General features: G+C 37.3%; 2 protein-coding genes across 4 annotated transcripts in view; one reads left to right on the forward strand and one right to left on the reverse strand.

The window, feature by feature from the left end:
* Nucleotides 1-7503, forward strand: part of LOC135692151 (eukaryotic elongation factor 2 kinase) — a 33635-nt gene extending 26132 nt beyond the window's left edge. For both annotated transcript variants that reach the window (XM_065210199.2, XM_065210200.2), the window contains 5 exons: nt 2137-2601; nt 2870-3055; nt 4725-4907; nt 5237-5358; nt 6137-7503. In XM_065210199.2, coding sequence (XP_065066271.2) covers nt 2137-2601; nt 2870-3055; nt 4725-4907; nt 5237-5358; nt 6137-6410 — 1230 coding nt within the window. In that variant the 3' untranslated portion in view covers nt 6411-7503. The remainder of the gene's footprint in view (nt 1-2136; nt 2602-2869; nt 3056-4724; nt 4908-5236; nt 5359-6136) is intronic.
* A 163-nt stretch (nt 7504-7666) lies between these two features.
* LOC135692154 (uncharacterized) lies at nt 7667-18930 on the reverse strand. 2 transcript variants are annotated; one of them, XM_065210206.2, is made up of 4 exons: nt 18732-18930; nt 9306-9554; nt 8505-8825; nt 7712-8193 (listed from the first exon to the last, which is right to left on the reverse strand). In XM_065210206.2, exons 1-4 carry the CDS (start codon nt 18928-18930, stop codon nt 7712-7714), a joined length of 1251 nt encoding a protein of 416 aa, XP_065066278.2. The 2 variants fall into 2 exon arrangements, with proteins under 2 accessions (XP_088968281.1, XP_065066278.2); XM_089112155.1 differs by lacking the exon at nt 18732-18930 and adding an exon at nt 14447-14632 and having other exon boundaries at nt 7667-8193; nt 8505-14227.
* Nucleotides 18931-22497: the final 3567 nt, after the last annotated feature.

Genomic DNA, 22497 nt, shown 5'->3' on the forward strand with positions numbered 1-22497 from the left:
GTCCACAATAATGAGTCTCTATTTGATCCCTGAAGGTACGCAACAATGATATAGAAGCGCCGAAGGCGCTAGATATCTAACTCGCAGGTACGCTGTGAGGCAAATTTGTTTACTTCCGGCATTTTGAATAGTGGCATAAAGGAACTTGCTCCATACTGAGTCCTTATAAATTTGGTAAAAGTAAGGATTGATCTCGCTCACTCTTCTTTCGAATATCGATGTGAAATTTGGTGAGTGACCTGATATTGCACTTAAATTTATGAATTGATGTTAATATTGGAAAAATAAGCTGTCATTCGCAATTTCCAAGCATTTACAGTCGCGGTGCTTGCTGTTGTGTTTTAGGTCACGTCCAAATTCCAGAAAATAATGATTGATCTGTTTTAAAACGGATCCAGCAACAATGTTTAGCCACTCAATGCATAATTTTTTTGACACATTTGTAGAGAGATGTGTTTTAGTTACTTTTTCTTTCTTTGTTTACAGAAACTGCTATGAAAAATCTAGGCCTAACTCTAGAAAAAGCTGAAAATATGTCATTATTCAATGCTTGGATATTAATAACAGAGTATAAATATAGTAAACAAATTTTGATTCTTTAAACTTATTGATATTTTTAGACTATTTCAAAACCACACTCGTTGTTTGTATTTTGATTCATAACAAATTTCTTTTCTACAAATTCAATTTTACTAAATATAAAACATTCGCACTTTCCTACTCATGCCATATTAGGTTCTAAACGACAGACAGAAAAACTCAAGAATTATATATTTAAAATGGTCTATATTGCTAGATGATAGACTCAAAACGTTCTTTCTAATTTATATGGAAATAAAAATTGCAAGCAGTTTTGAACTCATAAAAACACGACAGGCCACTTCCATATTCCCCCCGTAATTGCGTAAACTAAAAGAGCCATATTTTTTAAAATTCTGTTTAAAAGCCCCAAAAAATTATTATGTGTTGTTTATTTATATCTCCTCTAACTACTTGCATCAGAAAAGGCACTGAAATAGTTGTAGGCCACGCGAAAATCATGCATTAAAACGAGCAATTTTCCATACTGAACCCTATTGCAGCTCGTTTTTGCCACTATTGAAAATGGCGGAAGTAAACAAATTTGCCTCACTCGGCTGTACGCAGCATGAGCCGAGTTAGATGACGCTCTTCGTACTGCTCTTGAAACCTTCCAGCTCCATTCTCTCGAGTTTTTTCTCAATGATGTCGAAGGCATCCAAGTTTTTTTCTTCGTAATCGGCAGCTTTTTCTGTTTTGATGGTGCATTCCTCTTCTTCGTTGTTTGCAATCATATAATCTAAAATATTCTTGTTGAGCCCTACCAGCTCATTTCTCTTCTCTTCTAGCTGCAAGCTTAATCTCTGCAATTTCCTCCCGTCGGTGTCATCGGTGCAATTTCCTTCTTTAATTTTATTCATATATCGCGTTGTCGTACCTCGAAAAACGCTTCCATGTTTCTTCCATGTTGAAAATCCATCCATCTCATCAACTCATCCGGCTCGGTGGACCATATTTCATGAATTTCGGACTGTATATTCCATGATACGTCTCATACGATCAACAGATAAAACAACTCCCAAATTAAAATGCATTAACAATATACGTATTAATAGATTATGAAAATTACTAAATCAGATGGAATAAACGTGTTAGGGTGTAAAATGAATTAATCTGAATACTCCTTACGTGCGCATTCTAAACAACCAAGGGTTGTGTTGCTACAAGCGTGTTGCTAACATAGTTACCTCAGCACTGCAAAACAGCTATATAGCTAAAACAATGACTCGCGGAAAATAACGCGGGTTTTCCTGACACACAGGTCGTATTTAATACACACGATCTTATCATCATCACAACCGTCGAGAGACCCACGAAATGGGCTGCTTTCTTTGTTTGGCATCAAAGGCTAAAGAGTGGGGCTTAATAGCAAGTTGCGGCTTATTTAAAGTTTTTGCTTGGTAAGGGGGGACTTAATAGAGATGGGGCTTAATAGAGCTTTTACGGTATTGCGCATTTTTAATGTATATATTGCAACAAGCATATCTTGTATTTAGCAAACCCCCAACGCATTTGAAATATATTGGACATGTATTAAACGAAATTCTTTCTTTTTAGGCTTTTAGTCACTTCACATTTGAGCGCTCAGGTCATCAGTTGATCGTTGTTGACATTCAAGGTGTTGGCGATTTGTACACCGATCCACAAATACACACTGCTTGCGGTTCAGAGTATGGAGAAGGGAATCTCGGTGCAAAGGGCATGGCCTTGTTCTTTGCATCTCATCGGTGCAACAAAATATGCAAGGATTTGGGGCTTGCTCCCTTTGATCTCAGTCCCTTGGAAGAGCGAAGAATTGACGACATTTTGAGTTCATCAGAACCATCAACAAAGTTACGTGATAAATACTATATCAGCAAACGGAAGATGACAGCGATGTTTGATCTGGTTGAAATATTATCAGATCATTCACACTCTGACTGTGGTAGTGACGTGGAAAGTACCAGATCGTTCTCGTTATCAGATGATATTTCATTTGAGGACTGCTCTCACTTTTCTGTGGAGAGTGATTCATCTAGATCGGTAATTAAATTTCAAGGTCAGACTTGGTAATATATAATAAAAAGATATCAGTAAAAAACTTTATTTTCTCTTTGAGACATGGTGCGTTTTGTGATTTTGAAGTTGTTACCGCAAAAGGTTGCATTTAATTAACATTAATAATTTTGTTATTATGTTACTTTATTAATTATGAGTTTATATCTCCTTATTTACTTGTATTTTGCCTGGGTATTTTTGTCAATGCAAATTGACTTCTCATCTTCTTTTAATGTTACTGTTTTGTTCCTAGGATAACGACGAAGGGCACATTGGTGTGTTTTTTGCAAAATTTAACAGAAAGAAATCTTCCGTTCTTCCCATCGCCATTCCTCCCATCAATAAAGAAATTCAAGATTCTGAAATTGAAAATGTCGAAGCATATTCGGATGTTGACAGTATTGACTATGAAAGCTTACAAGAATCCGTGCTCGGAACGGTATGTATTGGTAGTCCTTTTAGCTTCAGACAGCATCGTTTTTAGGGCAGCATCTATGCTTTTTGTTTTAGGGCAGCATCTATGCTTTTTGTTTTAGGGCAGCATCTATGCTTTTTGTTTTAGGGCAGCATCTATGATTTTTGTTTTAGGGCAGTATCTATGCTTTTTGTTTTTAGGGCAGCATCTATGCTTTTTGTTTTAGGGCAGTATCTATGCTTTTTGTTTGAGGGCAGCATCTATGCTTTTTGTTTTAGGGCAGCATCTATGCTTTTTGTTTTAGGGCAGCATCTATGCTTTTTGTTTTAGGGCAGCATCTATGATTTTTGTTTTAGGGCAGTATCTATGCTTTTTGTTTTTAGGGCAGCATCTATGCTTTTTGTTTTAGGGCAGTATCTATGCTTTTTGTTTGAGGGCAGCATCTATGCTTTTTGTTTGAGGGCAGCATCTATGATTTTTGTTTTAGGGCAGTATCTATGCTTTTTGTTTTTAGGGCAGTATCTATGCTTTTTGTTTGAGGGCAGTATCTATGCTTTTTGTTTTTAGGGCAGCATCTATGCTTTTTGTTTTAGGGCAGTATCTATGCTTTTTGTTTGAGGGCAGCATCTATGCTTTTTGTTTTAGGGCAGCATCTATGCTTTTTGTTTTAGGGCAGCATCTATGCTTTTTGTTTTAGGGCAGCATCTATGATTTTTGTTTTAGGGCAGTATCTATGCTTTTTGTTTTTAGGGCAGCATCTATGCTTTTTGTTTTAGGGCAGTATCTATGCTTTTTGTTTGAGGGCAGCATCTATGCTTTTTGTTTTAGGGCAGCATCTATGATTTTTGTTCTAGGGCAGCATATATGCTTTTTGTTTTTAGGGCAGCATCTATGCTTTTTGTTTTTAGGGCAGCATCTATGCTTTTTGTTTTTAGAGCAGCATCTATGCTTTTTGTTTTAGGGCAGCATCTATGATTTTTGTTTTAGGGCAGCATCTATGCTTTTTGTTTTAGGGCAGCATCTATGATTTTTGTTTTAGGGCAGCATCTATGCTTTTTGTTTTAGGGCAGTATCTATGCTTTTTGTTTTAGGGCAGCATCTATGATTTTTGTTTTAGGGCAGCATTTATGCTTTTTGTTTTTAGGGCAGCATCTATGCTTTTTGTTTCAGGGCAGTATCTATGCTTTTTGTTTTAGGGCAGTATCTATGCTTTTTGTTTTAGGGCAGCATCTATGCTTTTTGTTTTAGGGCAGCATCTATGCTTTTTGTTTTAGGGCAGCATCTATGCTTTTTGTTTTAGGGCAGTATCTATGCTTTTTGTTTTAGGGCAGTATCTATGCTTTTTGTTTTAGGGCAGCATCTATGCTTTTTGTTTCAGGGCAGCATCTATGCTTTTTGTTTCAGGGCAGCATCTATGCTTTTTGTTTTTAAGGCAGCATCAATGCTTTTTGTTTCAGGGCAGCATCTATGCTCGATTTTATGCGCGATTTGAAAAGGCTATGTTGAATTAGCTTAAATTACTGTAAACCTGTAAATGTATCAGTTCTATCCAAAAAGACATTTTCTCATTCAAAATGACATCTCGTCATCTAGATGACATATCTTGACTTTGTCTTTGTTAGTAAAGCTGAATGTGAAATTTTATGAGTTTCAAAGAACTTTTTTGTGACGTAGAGATGTTTTGTTTGTTCAGGTACATTTAGAGCTTGTGTTTTACAACGAAATTGGTCGATTTACAGACAATGAGCCTGATTTTGACTCCGCAATATTCCACATGGAGCATGCTGCGTCCTGCGGCTTGATCGAGGCACTAAGAGAGCTTGCCAAATTATATTTACAGCTGCCCCACAAGATTCTCGAGGATTACGTGCTGGAGGTATTCATCTTATTTGTTTCCAATTAATGTTTGGATATCATTTTACACCAGGCAATGAAGGGATTGGACGCAAATAGTGGTTAGAATGATATTATAAATAGCGACGTGAAGTTTTATTTTCATGAAGCCTTGTTCTGTGGCATTCAGGCGATACTTGGAAATTATCATCAATCTATCTCACTGGCCCGCCTGCAACATTTTTGCTAATGATATCTGTAAACTAGCTAACGTCTGTAAAAAATTTCACTTTTCTTTCGTCTAAGCTTTGCTTGCATGTTATTAAAAAAAATCAGAATTCTTAAGAGAGTATCTATTATAATTACTTCCAGGAAAATGATATGAACTATGAGACAGGAATGAAATATCTACTTTCTGCTGCAAAAGAAAATGACAGAGAATCGGTACTTATTGCTGCAACTATCTTAGATAATGGCGAGCGACTTTGCAAAAAGTAAGTTTAGAATTTCTATATTTTTCAGCAATTCTTTGTTATCTTTTCGCAACAAACCTCCCTTGTATTCAGCACGTTATCAAGCCTCTGTTCAAAACTTTCAACTTTACCTTCAACATGAGCATGAATTTTGGCATTTTCATTCTGAATATTGCTTCGTCGCTTCAAACTATTTTTGGTAATCAATTAAAAGATTATAAACGACCGTGTCGTTCATGGCGGGATTCTTAGTAACTAAAATAGCTCAAAAATGAAAATAACAAGGGAGAAAAAAACAACTACAAAGAAAAAGTTAAGATCTGTTTCACATATCCGAAGATTTTGTAGAACACAAATTTATTGAAAATATTGCAAATTTTGAAACTATAAGAGCATAAAATTAAAAATCTTTACTTCAATATGATAAGGGTGATATTTGTTGTCATTTTTGTAAAGTTTAAACAAGTTAATTGAACAGTATAAGTCTAAACTGACTTCTTTGTGTAACGGTTATATTTGAATAGACAGGTGGCTGTTGCTACCCTGAGATGAATTCTTAATGCGATCATCAGACAGAGTTACCTGATAACTTCATTTGATCTTATCATGAGAATAGCAACTTAGAGCCTTGAAATGTGCTATGCGGGTATATCCAGAGGTCGAAGCAAAAGCGCCGTGAAATGCTCAGGAACAACCAAAGTATTTTTGTCTTTCATGGTGAAGAAATTAAGCGTATCTCGTTTATGTCTCTGTTATGTGTACATATTTGACTTTGATCATGCTTGTGTACCGTTAATAGGAGAAGCCGATCCTGGCCAGATGCGATCTACTTTTATGAACAAGGTTTGAGGCTAAGTGAGACTCAATACGAAGATTTTGATGATTACCCTTCCTATAAGGTCTACGCTCGAATGGCTGAAATGTATAAAGAAGGTGGTTTCGGGCTTGACAAAGATACAGATAAAGCAGCTGAAATGTATAATAATGCTGCTGAAGCGGCTATGAACGCTATGAAAGGAAAAATTGCAAATCGTTTCTATATACTTGCGGAGGAAGTTGCGTACGAATCCTAGGAACGCATCCCTTCTCCTTACTTTGTCTCTAGGCAATTAAAGGCTGCATTTTCATTTATAGCAAAGGTAAATGTTGTTTAATTGCAAGGGCAATCCAGCCAAGATTTGTTTCAATTACAATGGATTTATTGAACAACTAAGAGCCTGTTTATGTGGAGAAAATTTCAGTGGCATTTTACCGATGACGCAGGGAACCCACTGAACGAAAATTCCACCTTATATCGGTTTGCTACATAAAATAGCACAACCGTCAACACGAGAAAACCTTTTCCTGACTACCCGAGATACCAATAACCACTAATATGATACCACAAGGAAATATTTTACCGTCTAGGCAGGGAAATGTATATTCTCTGCACACTCGCAATTCAGACTTTTCATTCAGAATGGCTCTAAAGTTATCCTGGCAAATATCCCTATATACAACATTAATGATTATTACCAGGACTTGCCCAGATCCCAGTTTGCTGCGAAAATGCCGGGAACTTTCTCCGTTTGAACACGGTCTAATGACAGCAGCGTCGCCTTCAAAGCTGTATGCAGGCATTCTCGGCAGCAAGAAAGAGAGATATTTTCACTTAAATATCAAAAATGCTTCAAGTTTTTTTCTATTTCTAGTGATTTCTGTTTTATATCTGATTTCAAATGCAGACATCGATACATTTAAAATAATTATATTACCATCTTTGTGAATAAACACACCGTATATCGTTAGTAACCTACACAATTCAATTGCTATGAATTTTACTTAGTATTGGTTTTAAAAAAATCTACTGTTACTGAGCATCATGTTTCCGCGTGTCTCAGTTTTTGTGATAAGCTTATGAACGGTTTGTCATTAGAAAAGGTACCTTCAGATCTGGTGCTGAAAAGAAAATAAAATTCTTCGAGTACCCCCAGCACCAAGAAAATGCATTGAGTACTGGCTTCAATCTTTAGATATCTGAAAATGGCATTTTCTGTTACTTCAGCTGCGTCTTTTTCTGGAACATATTTGTACAAATTGTCAATTTTGTCTATTTAAAGATAGTTTGATACTTTGTCAAGCAATATTAGGTATTTCAATAGATAGCTCTAAAGTAACGCTATATTTTCATAAATGAATCAATTGACAAAAAAGTATTCACTTAAATTTGAATTATCTTTTTGACTCAAATCTGTGGTACAATAATTCCTGCCATGGCAAAAATGAACGCTCTAAATTTCTTTGTTACGTAATTACAACTGCATTCCAATTTTGTTCTAGACTCTTTTAAGCCAAATAGAAGATAATTATATTTTCTCTACTCAAGATTTCGTTATCAGCCCTTGCTTGTGAGCCGGCCGCACACTTTCCTCCATGATCGAAGCTTTCTTTTCTCTTCCACTACTGGCGCTTGGCTTCCTTCTCTTGCTTCCAGTGTTAATCCATCATTTTCCAAGCATTCCAACTCGCGTCTCATTTGCTTAATGCATTCCTCGTCACTATCCTCCTGTCCAAATTCGTCATCACTTAGATGATTTTCTGTTTTTCCTTTTTCCGTCTTTGCTTTCGTTACTTGAGAAACGATATCATACAGGTTTTCCTTTTTTCTTCCACTATCTTGGAATTTAATTGTCCCGCTGACATCAGAGTCTTTTGCCTTTTTTCCTAGCCCTCCTAGACACATGAGAGCCACTTTCTTCTTCTTGACGGTCTTTGAAAATCTTGTTGTTGGCTGCTGCATTATATTAGTTAACAATCGCTGGTTGTCAGCACTAGTTATTGTTGATCTTCTGACAGCATAAACTTTGAAGTTCGCTTCTAGGAAAAAATCATAGTAAATAGATGAATATGAAAAGAGTAGCTTGCAGAGGTAACATATTAATAAGAAAATAAAACTGATGTTTCTCCAGCCCTAATATATTTGTGTAGGTGGTAGCTGATTGCCGGATTCATAAAAATGTCAATGCCTGTATCATATGATGAGCACACAAAATACCTCCTTATAATTACCTCCTTATAAGTTTCCGAACGTGCAAGAAAGCCGACAATAATCTACCTATATGATATCCATTGATTAATCTCTTAAACTGCTGGTTAAAGAATTTCAAAATTCAAATTAATTTGGTTACCTTCTCCAGGAACATTAGAATGTTTCTCGCTTGTAACAATGCCCAAGTCGTCTCTATTTCTGAGGATTTGGCCATTAACGGACAGGCTGCTCCCAACTGACAACTCGGAAATCCCGCTGCTGACACTGTTTGCTGTTTGGCAATTAAAGGTTTTGTTTATTATGCTCCCGCAACCTCTTTGTAATGCATCTCCAGCAATGATGAAATTTCTTTCTGGTGGGAAGTTTTCGTCTCTAAGCCATTCGTGACTGATAATCTCTTCACATGTGAAACGCTCGGAAGGGTCACATTCCAGCATTTTCCGAACAAGATCTCTAGCACCTGTAACAAAATACCAGGCTAAAGAGTTATTGCAAAAGAAACGTACAACTACACCAATTAGAGTTATGATTTCTTTTGTATATTTGCTTTTACCAATGTTTACAACGCTTTTTTCTTGAATATTTGGCATAATTGCCTTGAAATGGTTAAAAAAGTGCACGGCTGAATTTACTTCTTTGTTGAGGGGAGGATAACCAATCTGAATCGCAAAATTGTTCATCTGCAGATACAGATATTTTTATCTTAAAAAGTGAAAAGCCGTTCAAAACCGTCAAATAGCAATTTAAATTTCGCACCTCCTGACATAAATAAGAAGAATCAAGACCTGTGTTGCTTTTACTATGACAATATTGTCAAATCCAGTTCCTACTCTCAAATGTAAAAGCAATGGTTGCGAATGAACTACAACAAATACAAGATTTCACTTAAAATCAAATTTCAGTTAAGAACAACTAGAGGTAAATTTGGTTACAGAGTTACCTTGAGGGGTATCTTGAGAGAATTTTAGCTTCTTAACACTTGAGCCATTGGCCAGCATTTTCAGGTCGATTTCAGTGTAAGGAAGTTTACAGGTCAACATGGCGTACAATATAATGCCCATACTCCACACATCGGATGCAAAACCGTCGTATGCCTCGCCGCGTAACACTTCTGGGCATGCATAGGCAAAAGATCCGCAACAGGTGTTCAGTAAATTTCCTTTCACTGAATGGCGGGCGAAACCAAAGTCTGAAGTAGAATCAGAAGTTATTCTCGTGTTGTCGCAATCGTAAAGCACTTAAGATGATACACGAAGACCATCTTTGCTGCGACACTATTTCATTTGATATTTTCAAGGCTTCATAAAAACGGTATTAAATTCTTGAAATGTCTCTCCAAACAAACGGTTCCTTGATTTATTGCCTTTAATGTAAAATACTTTTGGTACATGCAGTATCCGAAAACCGTTCTAAAAGGTTCCATGTTTGTCTCAAATTGCCCAAGACGAATTGAATTGGTTTTATCGTCATTACAAAATCATTTACGGTTTGTCAACAATAATAGCAAATTAGGACACTTTAGTGAACATATAAAACTCGACGGCACAATAAAACAAGACAATTAACAGATAAAAACTTGAAGCATGACAAACTTCAATGAGCAAGATTTCTTGCCCGATGACTGGCCAGTGGCGTACTGGCCGGGTGAACAGTTAAATATTAAGGCGTAGAAGGTAAAACGAAAGAAAAGCAACGAAAAGATGTTGAATAAAATATGAAATATAAAAATGGGCCGGGATGGGTCCGAGGAGTTGGGAGAAGGGAGAGGCTTCGGGTCCCTCAATTATGTATGTGGGGATGTAGATGGTTAGGGTGGGAGTGAGTAGGGCTGGGCGTGATTATAAAAGAAAAGGATTGAATGGGCAGACTAGCATGACTTTACAAAGGTTCGAATATTGAAACTTTTTACGATATTATTTTGCAAAATAATACCCCAACTTTACAAAGCTTTTTTATCTTTTTTGAGTTCTTATTTTATTTATAAACTGTGCTCAACTTCTTGTGCTTAAAAGTTAATTCTAAAACTTTGCAAGACCTTTCAAACGTTGTGTCATATTCGAGCTAAAACTATGGAGCATATTTATAAAAACAAGTTCATGAATATTGCCTGGGATTTTCCTTGATTTTAGATCGACCAAGGTTCGGAAATAGTTGTTGCTAATACCCTGGATCAATTTTGCAGTCATCCCTAAAATGTCATTTCGAAATTTTTGTTGCCGCCAACCTCTCAAAAATGATATATTTTGCAACTTCCAACCAAATCTGAGCTCCCTTTAATTGTGACGTCACATATGATCGTTGTTTTGCTATTAAGTGGTAAGTGATACTAAAGTATTTCCACCTTTTCACTTCAGTAATTCACATCTTTCAAAAAATTGCCTGTATACACCAGGGTCACAAAAGTATGGAAACGGTGCTAAAAATGGTGGCTCGCAGAAGCTAAAGGCCTAAGCCGGCAGGTTTTTAAAAAAGAAGTTCAGCGCTAAGGGGTTTTTGTAACAAACGCTTTCGCCGCGAATATTTTTGCGTAATTCCAATGGCTTTTGAATCAAAATAAATTTGAGAGATTACCTTACTTTTTTATGGGCAAAAAGTCAGGGAAACATTGGACCGGTGCTTCAGAAACTTTCTGGAAAATATTTTCGAAGGATTCATAAAAAAATGCCTCAAAGTACAGGCGAACCTTAATAAGCATAAGATAATTCAATTAAACGTTCACGTTTCTTCAATAAAGTGACACTTTCCGTGGTAATCTTTCATGAACAATCAAATAATCTTTTACAGAATTGTTTAGAAGCAGTACTTCAAAATTTTGCTGAATGTTGCCCCTCAAAACAAAAAAAACCAATCATTAAATTTTCTTTAAACCGAAAGTCGGAGGAATGGCGAATGCATGTTTCCAAGCCCCTTTGCCTCATAATTCTGATTTTGAAATTGGTCGGCTTAGGCCCGTGGTCATTGTCAGCCGCCATTTTGACCTACCGTTTCCATACTTTTGCGACCCTAGTGTATTTTCTTTGCTGCATAGTGAATTTTCATGTAGGTCAATGACTACCAATCCCACGAGCTTACCAAGATCAAGCCCGTTGTACCAGCCATCACTCATTTTAAGCAAACAAATTAGTGTGGAATGTAGCCGCGAAAAGCCTGATTGGTCAGATGTAAAGAGACCATTTTCTCTCATATACTGGTACAGCTGGTTGAAAACAAGCTTTTCATTGAGCTTTGAGATGACAGGCAAGATTGATATGGGACGATAATTAGATTTTTCAGTTCTATCTCCATCTTTGAAAACAGGAGTAATTCTTGCTACTTTCTATGTATCTGGGAACTGGCTAGTTTCAAATGAAGTGTTAAACAAGAAAGCCAGAAAGTTCCCAATATAGGCAAAGCAAGTCTCAAAAAGTAGCGAGAGATATTGTCAATCCCATAGCTCTTTGTTGTTTTAACCTTGGCAAAAGCATCCCTGATATCTTTCAGCTGAATTATCTTGAAGTCTTATCTTTGTTAACTTCATATTCGCCTGTTAGAAGGGGATTAGCGGCAGGTTGTATTTCATCTGCTAGATTCCTACCTATAGTGCAAAAAAAATTGTTCATTGCGTTAGAAACATCCTTTTTGTTCCGAGTTTCTGTACCAGATTCTATGAGACAGTCAATGCTACTTGACTTTGATCTCTTTTTGAGAAGTTCATTGATTGCTTTCCAAGATTCTTTCATATTACCTTGACATGCAGAGATCCTATTGGTATAATGCTGCTTCTTCAACCGAACATTAAGGGCATTGACCTTATTACGGATCTTTCTGTAAGCGTCCATAAGTATTGGGGATTTACCTTTGACTGCTGATTTTTTTAGTTTGTCATCAAATCCCTAAGACCAATATTTCTGAGAAACCCGAAATTCAATGAAAGGCGCATGTTTTTCTATAATCTGAGTAAACATTTCAGACCAATAGTTGATAAGCACATTGATATATATCATCAGTTTTAGAAAACATTTGTTCCCCACATATCCCAGAAACATTAGCAAGGAATGCTTCCTCATTAAAAATTTTCATTTTACGGGTCTTAATCTTTTTGTGACCTTTCTCTACTGCTCCGTTAAATTTCGAACGCAATAAACCATATAGTGATCACTCAAGGAAACCCCAAATACTCCGGATTTTATGATGTTTCTGGGACATGTTGTAGCAACATAGTGGAGGCTCTAAAGTCACAAAATAGGCTAAATCATGGTCCAAAATAGGCTATGCTCCAAATGGACTGGGTCCGAGTACCCCAGTCTAAAAATAGCATTCGGGGGCATATTTGAGTTAGGAACTGACCCCTATCTTTTTCAGTGCAATTTTTTTTTCATTTCAAAAACCTTTACACACGAATTCCCTATCAGCTATAATACAAATAAAATAGACTACTTCTATTAAAATTACTTCTTTAAAATATATAAAATAAAGGTCTTGCTGTTCTACCTAGGGATCGTGTTTTGTTTAGGGAATTTATTAACTTTGCAGGAATCCTTTCAAGTTATTTTTAAAAATAGAAATTGTGGGGCTCATTCTGATGTTTCTTGGAATCTCATTCCATGTTTTGGCCCCAGAATGAAAGAAACTTCCCTTTGAGAATTCCAAATTTTGCCTAGGGATGTCAGGGCAAAGACCATTCATCATTTTGTACGTCATTATGGCCCTGTCATATTTAATTAGATTCGAAACTGAGAGCCATTTACAGATCCACCCGTCCTCAAATTTAGCACTTTCAATTAATGTTTGAGCCCTGTCTTGAAGACGCTGAAGATGTTCAAGTTTTGTAGCGGACAGACTTCCCCTTAATTCATCACCGTATCTTAGATGGCTCTCGAAAAGTGCCCTGTTAACCTGGTCCAATTTCGACTGAGGGAGTATTTAAGTTTCCTCAACGAAGAAAGACCTTTTTTAAGTTTACACTTGAGCCTCTTGTACTGCTTGTTCCAAGATAGGTTTTCATCGATAGTGACCCCAGGATATTTTACTTCATGGGCTCATTTGATTTTTTCTCCATTTATTTCCACGTTTATCTCCCCCTGGATATGGTTAATTCGTCTTTTATGACCAATGACCATATATTCAGTTTTATTGGTGTTCAGACTAAGCTTATTTTGCCGCATCCACTCTGCAATGTTCTTACCCTCAGTTTTTAAGTCATTGCACAGTTCCTCAATGTCTTTTGCAGAGCATGTTATGCTAGTGTCGTCTGCATACATATTTGCTGAGCTTTTCTCTAAGCATCGCTTAAAATCATTTACGTATAGGATGAAAAGGAGGGGCCCAAGGCACGAACCTTCTTTTGTTGTGAATTGGAACCATTGATTTGGCAGTATTGTATCCTATCGGTTAGGTATGATGTAAACCACTGATGAGGGGTTCCTCCTATTACATACTTTGATAACTTAGAGAGCAGAATTTTGTGATCCACAGTGTCAAATGCCTTTAGATCAAGGAAGATGCTAATATTTATTTTTCGTTTATCGGCATTTGAGAACCATGAGTCAGTAACATTGAGTAATGAGGTCAACGTGTGGTGCAGCTTTCGAAATGCGTGCTGACATTTGGAGATCATGCTTTTTTCCCTCAGAAAGGTGGAGACTTGATCATGTGCGATTTTCTCGATTAGCTTGGAGAATACCGAGAGTATGGATATTGGCCAGTAATTGTTCAAATCACTTTTCGATCCGGTCTTAAAGACTGATGTTACCCTGGCTACTTTCCATATGTTCGGAAAAACACCGCTTTCAAGAGAGGAATTGAAAATAGCTGCTAATGGCTTAGATAAAATATCAGCAGCGTCTTTCACTAGTTTTACTGGGATCTTATCATGCCCTGCAGCTTTAGAGCATTTTAACTTATTGATCTCATTTTCAATGAGTTCAGGATCAACCCTTTGAAATTCACAACTAGTTTCAACGGGCAGTCACTTGCTGGGTAGGTACTTCAGTGGGTCATCGCAATCTTTGGTTTCAATATTTTCGGCTAGTTTTGGGACTATGGAGATAAAGTGCCTGTTAAAGGCCTCTGCAATTTCATCAGGCTTCTCAACACGTTGACCTTCATGGATAATTGACATAGGAGGACTATGATTTGAATGTTTGTCTAATACCTTGTTTATTATTTTCCACATTCCCTACGGATTATTTGAATTGTCATCTATCATGTCACTGTAGTAAGAAACAGCAGCTTTTTTGAGTTGAGAAGTTACTCTGTTTCGAAGCTGCTTATATCTTGGCCATAGTGCTGGATCTTTCTCAGCCCGTCTGTTAATACGGTCCCTCTCGCACATCAAATTCTACCCTGGGTACCAGACTCACTATATATAAAATAAAATAGAGTCTGGTCTAGTGCGCCCCATTCTCGTTCTGGTGTGCTGATATTAACCAATCAGGAGCGAGTGTACAGATTTCTGTACGTTCAAAGGTCACAGCGAAACAATAAACTTAGCTCTGGTGTAAAACATTGAACAGAACACAACACAAATAAATGCTAGCGACTGTAACGATTGAGTTTGAAGATGCTGTTAAAACTGTACTCGAAGAATATTTTCCGCATGTTCTGAAACTAAACACAGAACAGCATGTTCTGAAACGAAAGCCTTGTTTGTAGAGAGAAGAGACACCTTCGCCATATTGCCAACTGGCTTTGGAAAGTCTCTGATATTTCAGGCTGTGCCTCTCATTGCAAAGAAATCAGGCCTTGTAGTGAAATGCAGTAAATAAGAAACACCGCAAGGCGCCGAGAACAAACAACAACAAACACAAGTAAATCAGTTATGGCTAATATTTCGCCCGGCATACGGGGCTTCGCTTGTCTCATTGCCCATATTTGCTGTGGTGAACTTCCAACGTGATGATTCTAACCGCCGCAGTGTCCAAGCGCGCTGCCTTCACAGTGAGGAAGTAGACTTTGAAAGTACACACAATTTATGAGGAAAATTACAAAAGACTTATTTTAAGTTGCATACGAAATTTAATAAAGATTAACATTTAATAACTGCATTGTGCTAACTTTAATTTGATGCTTCGCACATGTTTTTTGCTGACAAATGGCGTTTTAAACCTGATTTGATTGGAATCTTGAGGCAGAAAAGTCTATTACCAGACTGTATTAATAATGTCGACTTTACAGAACTATATAAAATACATTTGCTTGAAGATTTCCCAAAACTCCTCTGACTACAGAGTATCTTTGTTATTTATCCGACAGTTTTGTTTCACAGGCCTAGTCGGTGAAATAGACTTCAGTTCTTTCAAGTAAGTTCACCAGAACGAGAATGGGGCGCACTAGACCAGGCTCTCTATTATTTTATATAGTGATTCTGGTACCAAGGGTAATCAAATTCTTGATGCTTGGATAAATCCATGGTATATGTGCATGCCCCGTCTTAGCGGTCCTTTTTTTCAACGGGGCATGCACATCCAAAACAGCGAAAAAGAGATCGTAGAAATTGCTAGCCATCTTATTAGACTCATCCGATCTACATGACATAGCCATCTCCCAGTCAATACTACGCAAGTCATTAAGGAAAGAGTCACGGTCATCATTTTTCAAACTGCGTGGCTCTGTCTTAAATTTCACGTCATTGACATGAACTCTAGCGTTTAATTTTCTAATACCGTATGTCATATAGTGATCTGTTATACCGATTTTTACGACCGATACAATACAGAGCTTGTTGGGTCTGTTTGAAGAAAGGTGATCTATTCATAATTTGGTGACTCTAGTTTCACCTGTAGAGCTGATGGTCGTGGATACCCTTGTAAAATCCTTGATGAGTTGCTCAAACTGATAGCCCTAGTAAATCAATTTTAGCTTTCTCGTGTTACTGTCTTTTTGTTTTCTGTAGTCACAATTGGTATCACCTATTAAGATCATTTCTTTGTCCTCTGTATCTAATCTTTTTATGAGCCTAGAAAGAGCATCAAAAGTAGGACTGTCTGTGCCATCCGTAGGCCTGCGGTACCAACACAAGACTAGAAAACTTTTAGCTTGTTTTGGGGTGATCTCGATCCCAACAATTTCAAGGTTAGGGTCCACTATATCATCCCTTTGATGATGGGAAAGGGTGCATAAAATTGCTTATCTTTGTCAAAATTCAGTCATTTATCTTCATTTGCAGTGGAGTTATGATAAATGCTCCAAATGGACTGGGTCCGAGTACCCCAGTCTAAAAATAGCATTTAGGGCAAATTTGAGTTGGGGTCTGACCCTTATCTTTTCCAGGTCATCAAACTGGGTAGCTGTGCGAAATTTCATGCTGGTGTCACGATTTGCATGATCAATGTTATAAGAGCCCCCACTAGATTTCTTGGCAAGACCACAATTTGTCTCCGATTGATTAATTTGATTGATTATAAAAATTTTATTTTTATCAATGCTTAATAAGTCATTATATACCTCTCTTGTCATCAAATTAGCAAATATGATTGATTATAAAAGGTTTCCGCGTTTTCCCCATTTTCGATTTCACCCTCGTCTAAATCGAAAACGCGGATAACGTGGTATTCTCATTTCCTATGAAAATAAATTATTACATTTTATTTCGTGAAAGAGCTCTATTGCTTTGTTCATGTAATTGCATTCTAGAAACGTAAAGCAAATTTTCACTATTCCGCGTGTTCCGCGTTTTTGCGAGCTCCGCGTTTTCCGCGTTTTCGACCTGGCCAAAGATAACAAAATGTCAGGGAGAAATGGAAAATATCAATATTATAGTTTCAATGCCGAAAACACAAAGGCGACCAGAAAGCGAATGAGAAGCAATAAAATCTTTGGGTCTAGCGTGCCATTTGTTTTCTGGGCAGTATCAATTTTGTACTTCGTCTAACTTCGGTGAGAAAATGTTGGGGGAGGGGTAACATTTTGGCAACATACTTTTAGTGATGTCATCCTAGGATTTTGAAATCGCCTTTCCGCAACCAAAAGTTTCTCATGGGCGTTCCCTTCAGGTAAATTGGTGTCCTTGTTGAAAACGAGCGTTTTCTGATGTTAAAAAGGACGTAGCCTAAAATTGTTTGTTTTGACGCTTTTTCGTCTGACACTCCTCAGAGCATAAAACGTCAGAATGCAAAAGTCAAATGTCAGGGTCCCAAAGAACACGATGAAAAATATATACTTAGTTAAATCCACAACTGTATATATCCACAACTATATATATCCACAACTGGGTATATATTTTCCATCGTGTTCTTTCGTACCATTACTCTGACGTTTTATGGTCTAAGTAGTGTCAAACGAAAAAGCTTTTAGCCAAACTGTTGTAAAATGTTTGCTTTTTTTCAAAGCTAAAAAAGCTATAAAACTGAGCTGCTCAAATTGCAGCTGGCAGCAGATTCGTTGCATCGGGCTAACAACTTATAAAGAAGCTTGCCTGTTAGAGCCCCAGGGGGAGCACTCAGCACATAGACATATCCAAGAATTTTACAAGCCACCCAAAAATATCAGCCCATTTTCAAAGGACCCAAAAATATCAGTTCTACTTATATCTTATACCCAAAAATATCACAAATTATAATTTCAGAAGATATTGTATCACATGGTTGTAGCATTAAAACTTCCAAAGAGTATGATAACATGACTTGCAATGGGTAAAAAAAACCTGAGCCGATGAACAATACATTTGTTTCAGATATGGAAATCTCACAAAAACCCAAAAAGATCAGTGTTTCTAAATTTGATACCTAGAAATATCAGAATTGTATCTATTGTTTTTGCAGGACCCAAAAATATCATTTCTGCTAAATATTTAACCCAAAAATATCACTTTGGGTAGGCATTTGACCCAAAATTATCGGACTGTCCCTCCCCGTATGTATATGTGCTTAGTGCCCCCCTGGGGTTGGAGCGCAGACTAGCTAAACCAGTGAGTCTAATATCATTTTCTCAAATCTCTTAATGAACTGGCACCACCATACATCTGTAATTTTTTTATAAAAAATCCTAGCTAAAGAGTACATCAACTGACCTAAGGCTAGCAAAGAAAAACTCCAAAAAATGGACAGAAATGCTTTTCGTTAAAAGGTGCTGGGTCTTAGAATTACCTCTCAGCTGAGTGTAAACAGGTATTTTCTCTAAGCAACTTTAAAAATTTCTTGCTCAGTTTGAATAGGTGCTATCTACGTGGTCTTTCTATCGTTGATGTTTATTTTAAACAGCTAAAATCGGGTCAAAGTAGGGTTTCATTATAATTTTTATATATTGAATTGTCATTAGGTTAATTCATTTGTGTTCTGTAACAGTTTTTGTAAATCTTTTCAGTGAAGCCCCCTTGAAAAACGGCATTGCTGAATGGCTACCCTCCTTAAATATATGAATTGAAATCAAAGAATGAACTGAAAAGTACCTGTAACTTTAAGATTTCCTTGAAAATCGAGAATGAGGTTTTCAAGCTTCAAATCGCGATGCACAACACCTCGCTGATGTGTATGGTAGATAGCCAATGACAGTTCTTGAAAGTGTCTCTTTACTTCCATTTCACTTCTGTACTTTTGCTCGTTAACGAAATCAAGAAGATCACCACCTTCACATAGCTCCATAACCATGAAAATGCGATCAGTAGATTCATAAATCCCCAGTAATTTTACCTGAAAGCCGTATTGTTCATTTTATACTACAATGCAACTGTATTAACAACATGTGTCATTTATACTACAATGCAACTGTATTAACAACATGTGTCATTTTATACTACAATGCAACTGTATTAACAACATGTGTCAACTTATTTGACAACAAGGCAAAGCGAAGAAGTTGCGATTAAGTTTGGTTTACAAGATCAATTCATGCTCTTTATCTACTAAATTAACATGGTTTTCTCGCTCGATCGTAACAGCTGGTATATCTTTGTTTGTCTGTTTCTTATTCTTTTGACAATTGCTAGATTATTTTGCTCTCGTTCACATGGATGAGTGAAGAGACAGAACCAAATTGACAAGAAAGAAGAGACTTTTGTCTCAAAACCCTTATTGAAAGATAAAATCATAAGTAAAAAGCAGCTAAAAATCTTGCCAATAACACATTAATCGCACAATACGTAGACGTACAATATTGGGGTGATCGAGTTCACAAATCGCATTTATCTCCCGCTGAAGAAACTTTTCGAGGTACTCCGCCGGAGCTTTTCGCTTGTCAGTAATTTTGACTGCGACCTTTCTTTTCAGTTTCTCGTGATATGCGGAAACCACTTTGGCAAAAGCCCCTTCCCCTAGTAGCTCCTCTGCTCTTATACCCTCCTGTGCCAAGGTCACGAAAGGACTCTCCTTTTGCTTCAACCATTTATTTCCTTTAAGCACTAGCTTGACATTCTCAGCGACCTCCTCCATGCTACTTACCTTGTGTTAATTGAAGTTTTATCTTGCTTTAAGCTCAAAAGTGTGCTTTTTGACGTCTGATTGTTTCATGACGTCAGTATGGGAAATTCATGTAGTTACTGGCGGCAGGCGTATAAACGGAATTTCGCTACTGAAAAGAAGGACCGAGGAACGAAAAATAATTAAAGTAGATTGATTTCTGAGTGGATTGATTTCTTGATTTTGCAGGAGAGTAGAGAAAACTCTGCCCGAAAATATATCAGCACAATTTTGGAGGTTAGCATCTTGAACCAGGGCCGGATTAAGTTGGGTGCTATGGGTGCTGCGGAATTAGGCCTATTCTTTCAATGGGCACATGCGACATTGGCTTGACCGAAAAGGAAGAAAACAACTCTCTGGCATGCTAAGGTGGAGTGAGGGATCTAAATTTAGAAGAAACTGACAACCTGGTATTTTTCAAGACCACGGCGAAATTGTTGCAAGAAGACAATAATTTTCAATAGGATTAGGAGGATTGCTTTAGTGAAATCTGCTTAAAAGAGTGCATTTTCCAGGGAACTAGAAGCATCACAATTCGAAAATTTCCTGCAAACAAGGAGAGACCTTAGATCATTTTCACACACGGCTACGACATCTTTCTGTAAATTGTACATTTACGGATACAGACTTCGAAATCGAAATACAGATTTTTGTTGAAGGCATTTCTAACAAAATCCGAAGGAAAGCGTTACATAACCCTGACTATTCGCTTAAAGATATGCTCCTTGATGGGAGAAGGGATGAAATGAGCAAATTTCAAGCCAAAGAAATTGAGTCGAAAGAAGACATACACCAATGCACTCATCGGTTTACTGATTCAAACAAACCAGTTAAACAAAAATCGACCGTAGTCCTTATTCAGTTGCTCTCGTGAAACAGTCAGGTTCGCTACTATAGCCCTGTCCACACTACACAAACTAACCCAGGTTCGCCCCAGGTTAAATTTAACCTGGGGCGAACCCTGTTTTGTCCACACTTGATTTTCATGTTTTGTAATGTGGACACAAAGTCGGGGCGAACCCAGGTTAGCTGACGCTACGCATGTGTAGTTAAATTACAACAACAACAAAACAACGACACAAAACAAATTTTTCATAAACACGATCAAGATGGAAGTTGCCGAAGTTGCAGTTTATTCAAATGTTTTCCTCCCTCTTCCTGACAAGTTGTTGTTGTCTTTAACTTTCTTATAAGACTGTTTTAGTTGTTTTTTTTTCACTTATCTGGATGTAGTTTCGCTCGTAGCCACTTTCTTTTTCTAGGCGCTGTGCCATCTTTTCGTAAACATGTTTTTTCCTTGTACAGTTATCCAACTGTTCTTGAATCTTTTCGTCTCTCCAGATACTTATGAAGCTGAGAACTTTTTCGCGGCTCCATAGTGATCCACGATCTTTTTCGCAAGTTTCCATATCTTGCCTGGTGTTTGCATGTAACGTATTTTTATTTTTCGGCGCGCAAAATGAAAACATATTCAAATATGCGCATGCGTTAAAAAAACTAACCCAGGTTCGCCCCAGGTTTTGTGTCCACACTAGAAATTTAGAACACTAACCTGGGTTCGACCTAGGTTAGACCTCTGGAGATGGGTTAAACTAACCCAGGGCGAACCCAGGTTAGTTGTGTCCACACTGCAAAATCTAACCTGGGTTAGCTAAAACCTGGGGCGAACCTGGGTTAGTTTGTGTAGTGTGGACAGGGCTTATGTGCTGGGGTTATAAAAGAGATTTGGAATGGCGACAGCACTTAATGATATAGAAGCGCCGAAGGCGTTAGATGTCAACTCGGGTCATGCTGCGTACTGCCGAGTGAGGCAAATTTGTTTACTTCCGCCATTTTAAAAATGAATGGTTTTCTCGTGGCTCACAACTATTTTTCTCGAAGGTATTTTATAGGCCTAAAGTTACGGGGAGGGACGCATTGTGCTGAAGAATAATTACAAGCAACGAGTGGGGTTATGAAATAGTCTAAAAATATTAATGATTATATAGAATCAAAAACTTGGTTACTATATTTAAACTCTGTTATTAATATCCAAGCATTGAATTATGACCTATTTTCAGCTTTTTCTAGAGTTAGGCCTAGATATTTCATAGCAGTTTCTGTAAAAAAAGAAATAAAAAGTAACTAAATCACATCTTTGTACAAATGTGTTAAGAAAATTATGCATTAAGTGGCCAAACATTGTTGCCGGATCCGATTTAAAACAGATAAATCATTATTTTCTGGAATTTTGACGAGACAGAAAACACCACAACAAGCACCGCGACTGTAAAAGCTTGGAAATTGCGAATGACGGCTTGTTTTTCCAATATTAACAACAATTCGCAAATTTAAGTGCAATATAAGGCCATTCACCAAATTTCATATCGATATTCGAAAGAGAAGTGAACGAAATCAATACTTAATTTTACCAAATTTATAAGGGTTCAGTATGGAGCAAGTTCCTTTTTGCCACTATTCAAAATGGCGGAAGTAAACAAATTTGCCTCACAGCTTAGCTGTGTGTTTAGACATCTAGCGCCTTCGGCGCTTCTTTATAATTGACAGCACTAGAAACAGATGATTATGAGACTGAATATGGAAAATTTGGAGAATCTTGTATTAGCTGAAATAACAAAGTTACGCGAGAAAAACCAACCCGCTTACTCCGCCAAAATTTGCAAGGCCCTCAACAAGACGTATGGCCTAAATGAAAGCATGTTTGAGACATCGTTGGATTGCATGCTGAAGCAAGGAAAAATAAAAGATACCCCTCATGGT

Source organism: Rhopilema esculentum, chromosome 13 (genome assembly GCF_057945365.1).
Source record: "Rhopilema esculentum isolate cy_ngs chromosome 13, ASM5794536v1, whole genome shotgun sequence".
Taxonomy (NCBI): domain Eukaryota; kingdom Metazoa; phylum Cnidaria; class Scyphozoa; order Rhizostomeae; family Rhizostomatidae; genus Rhopilema; species Rhopilema esculentum.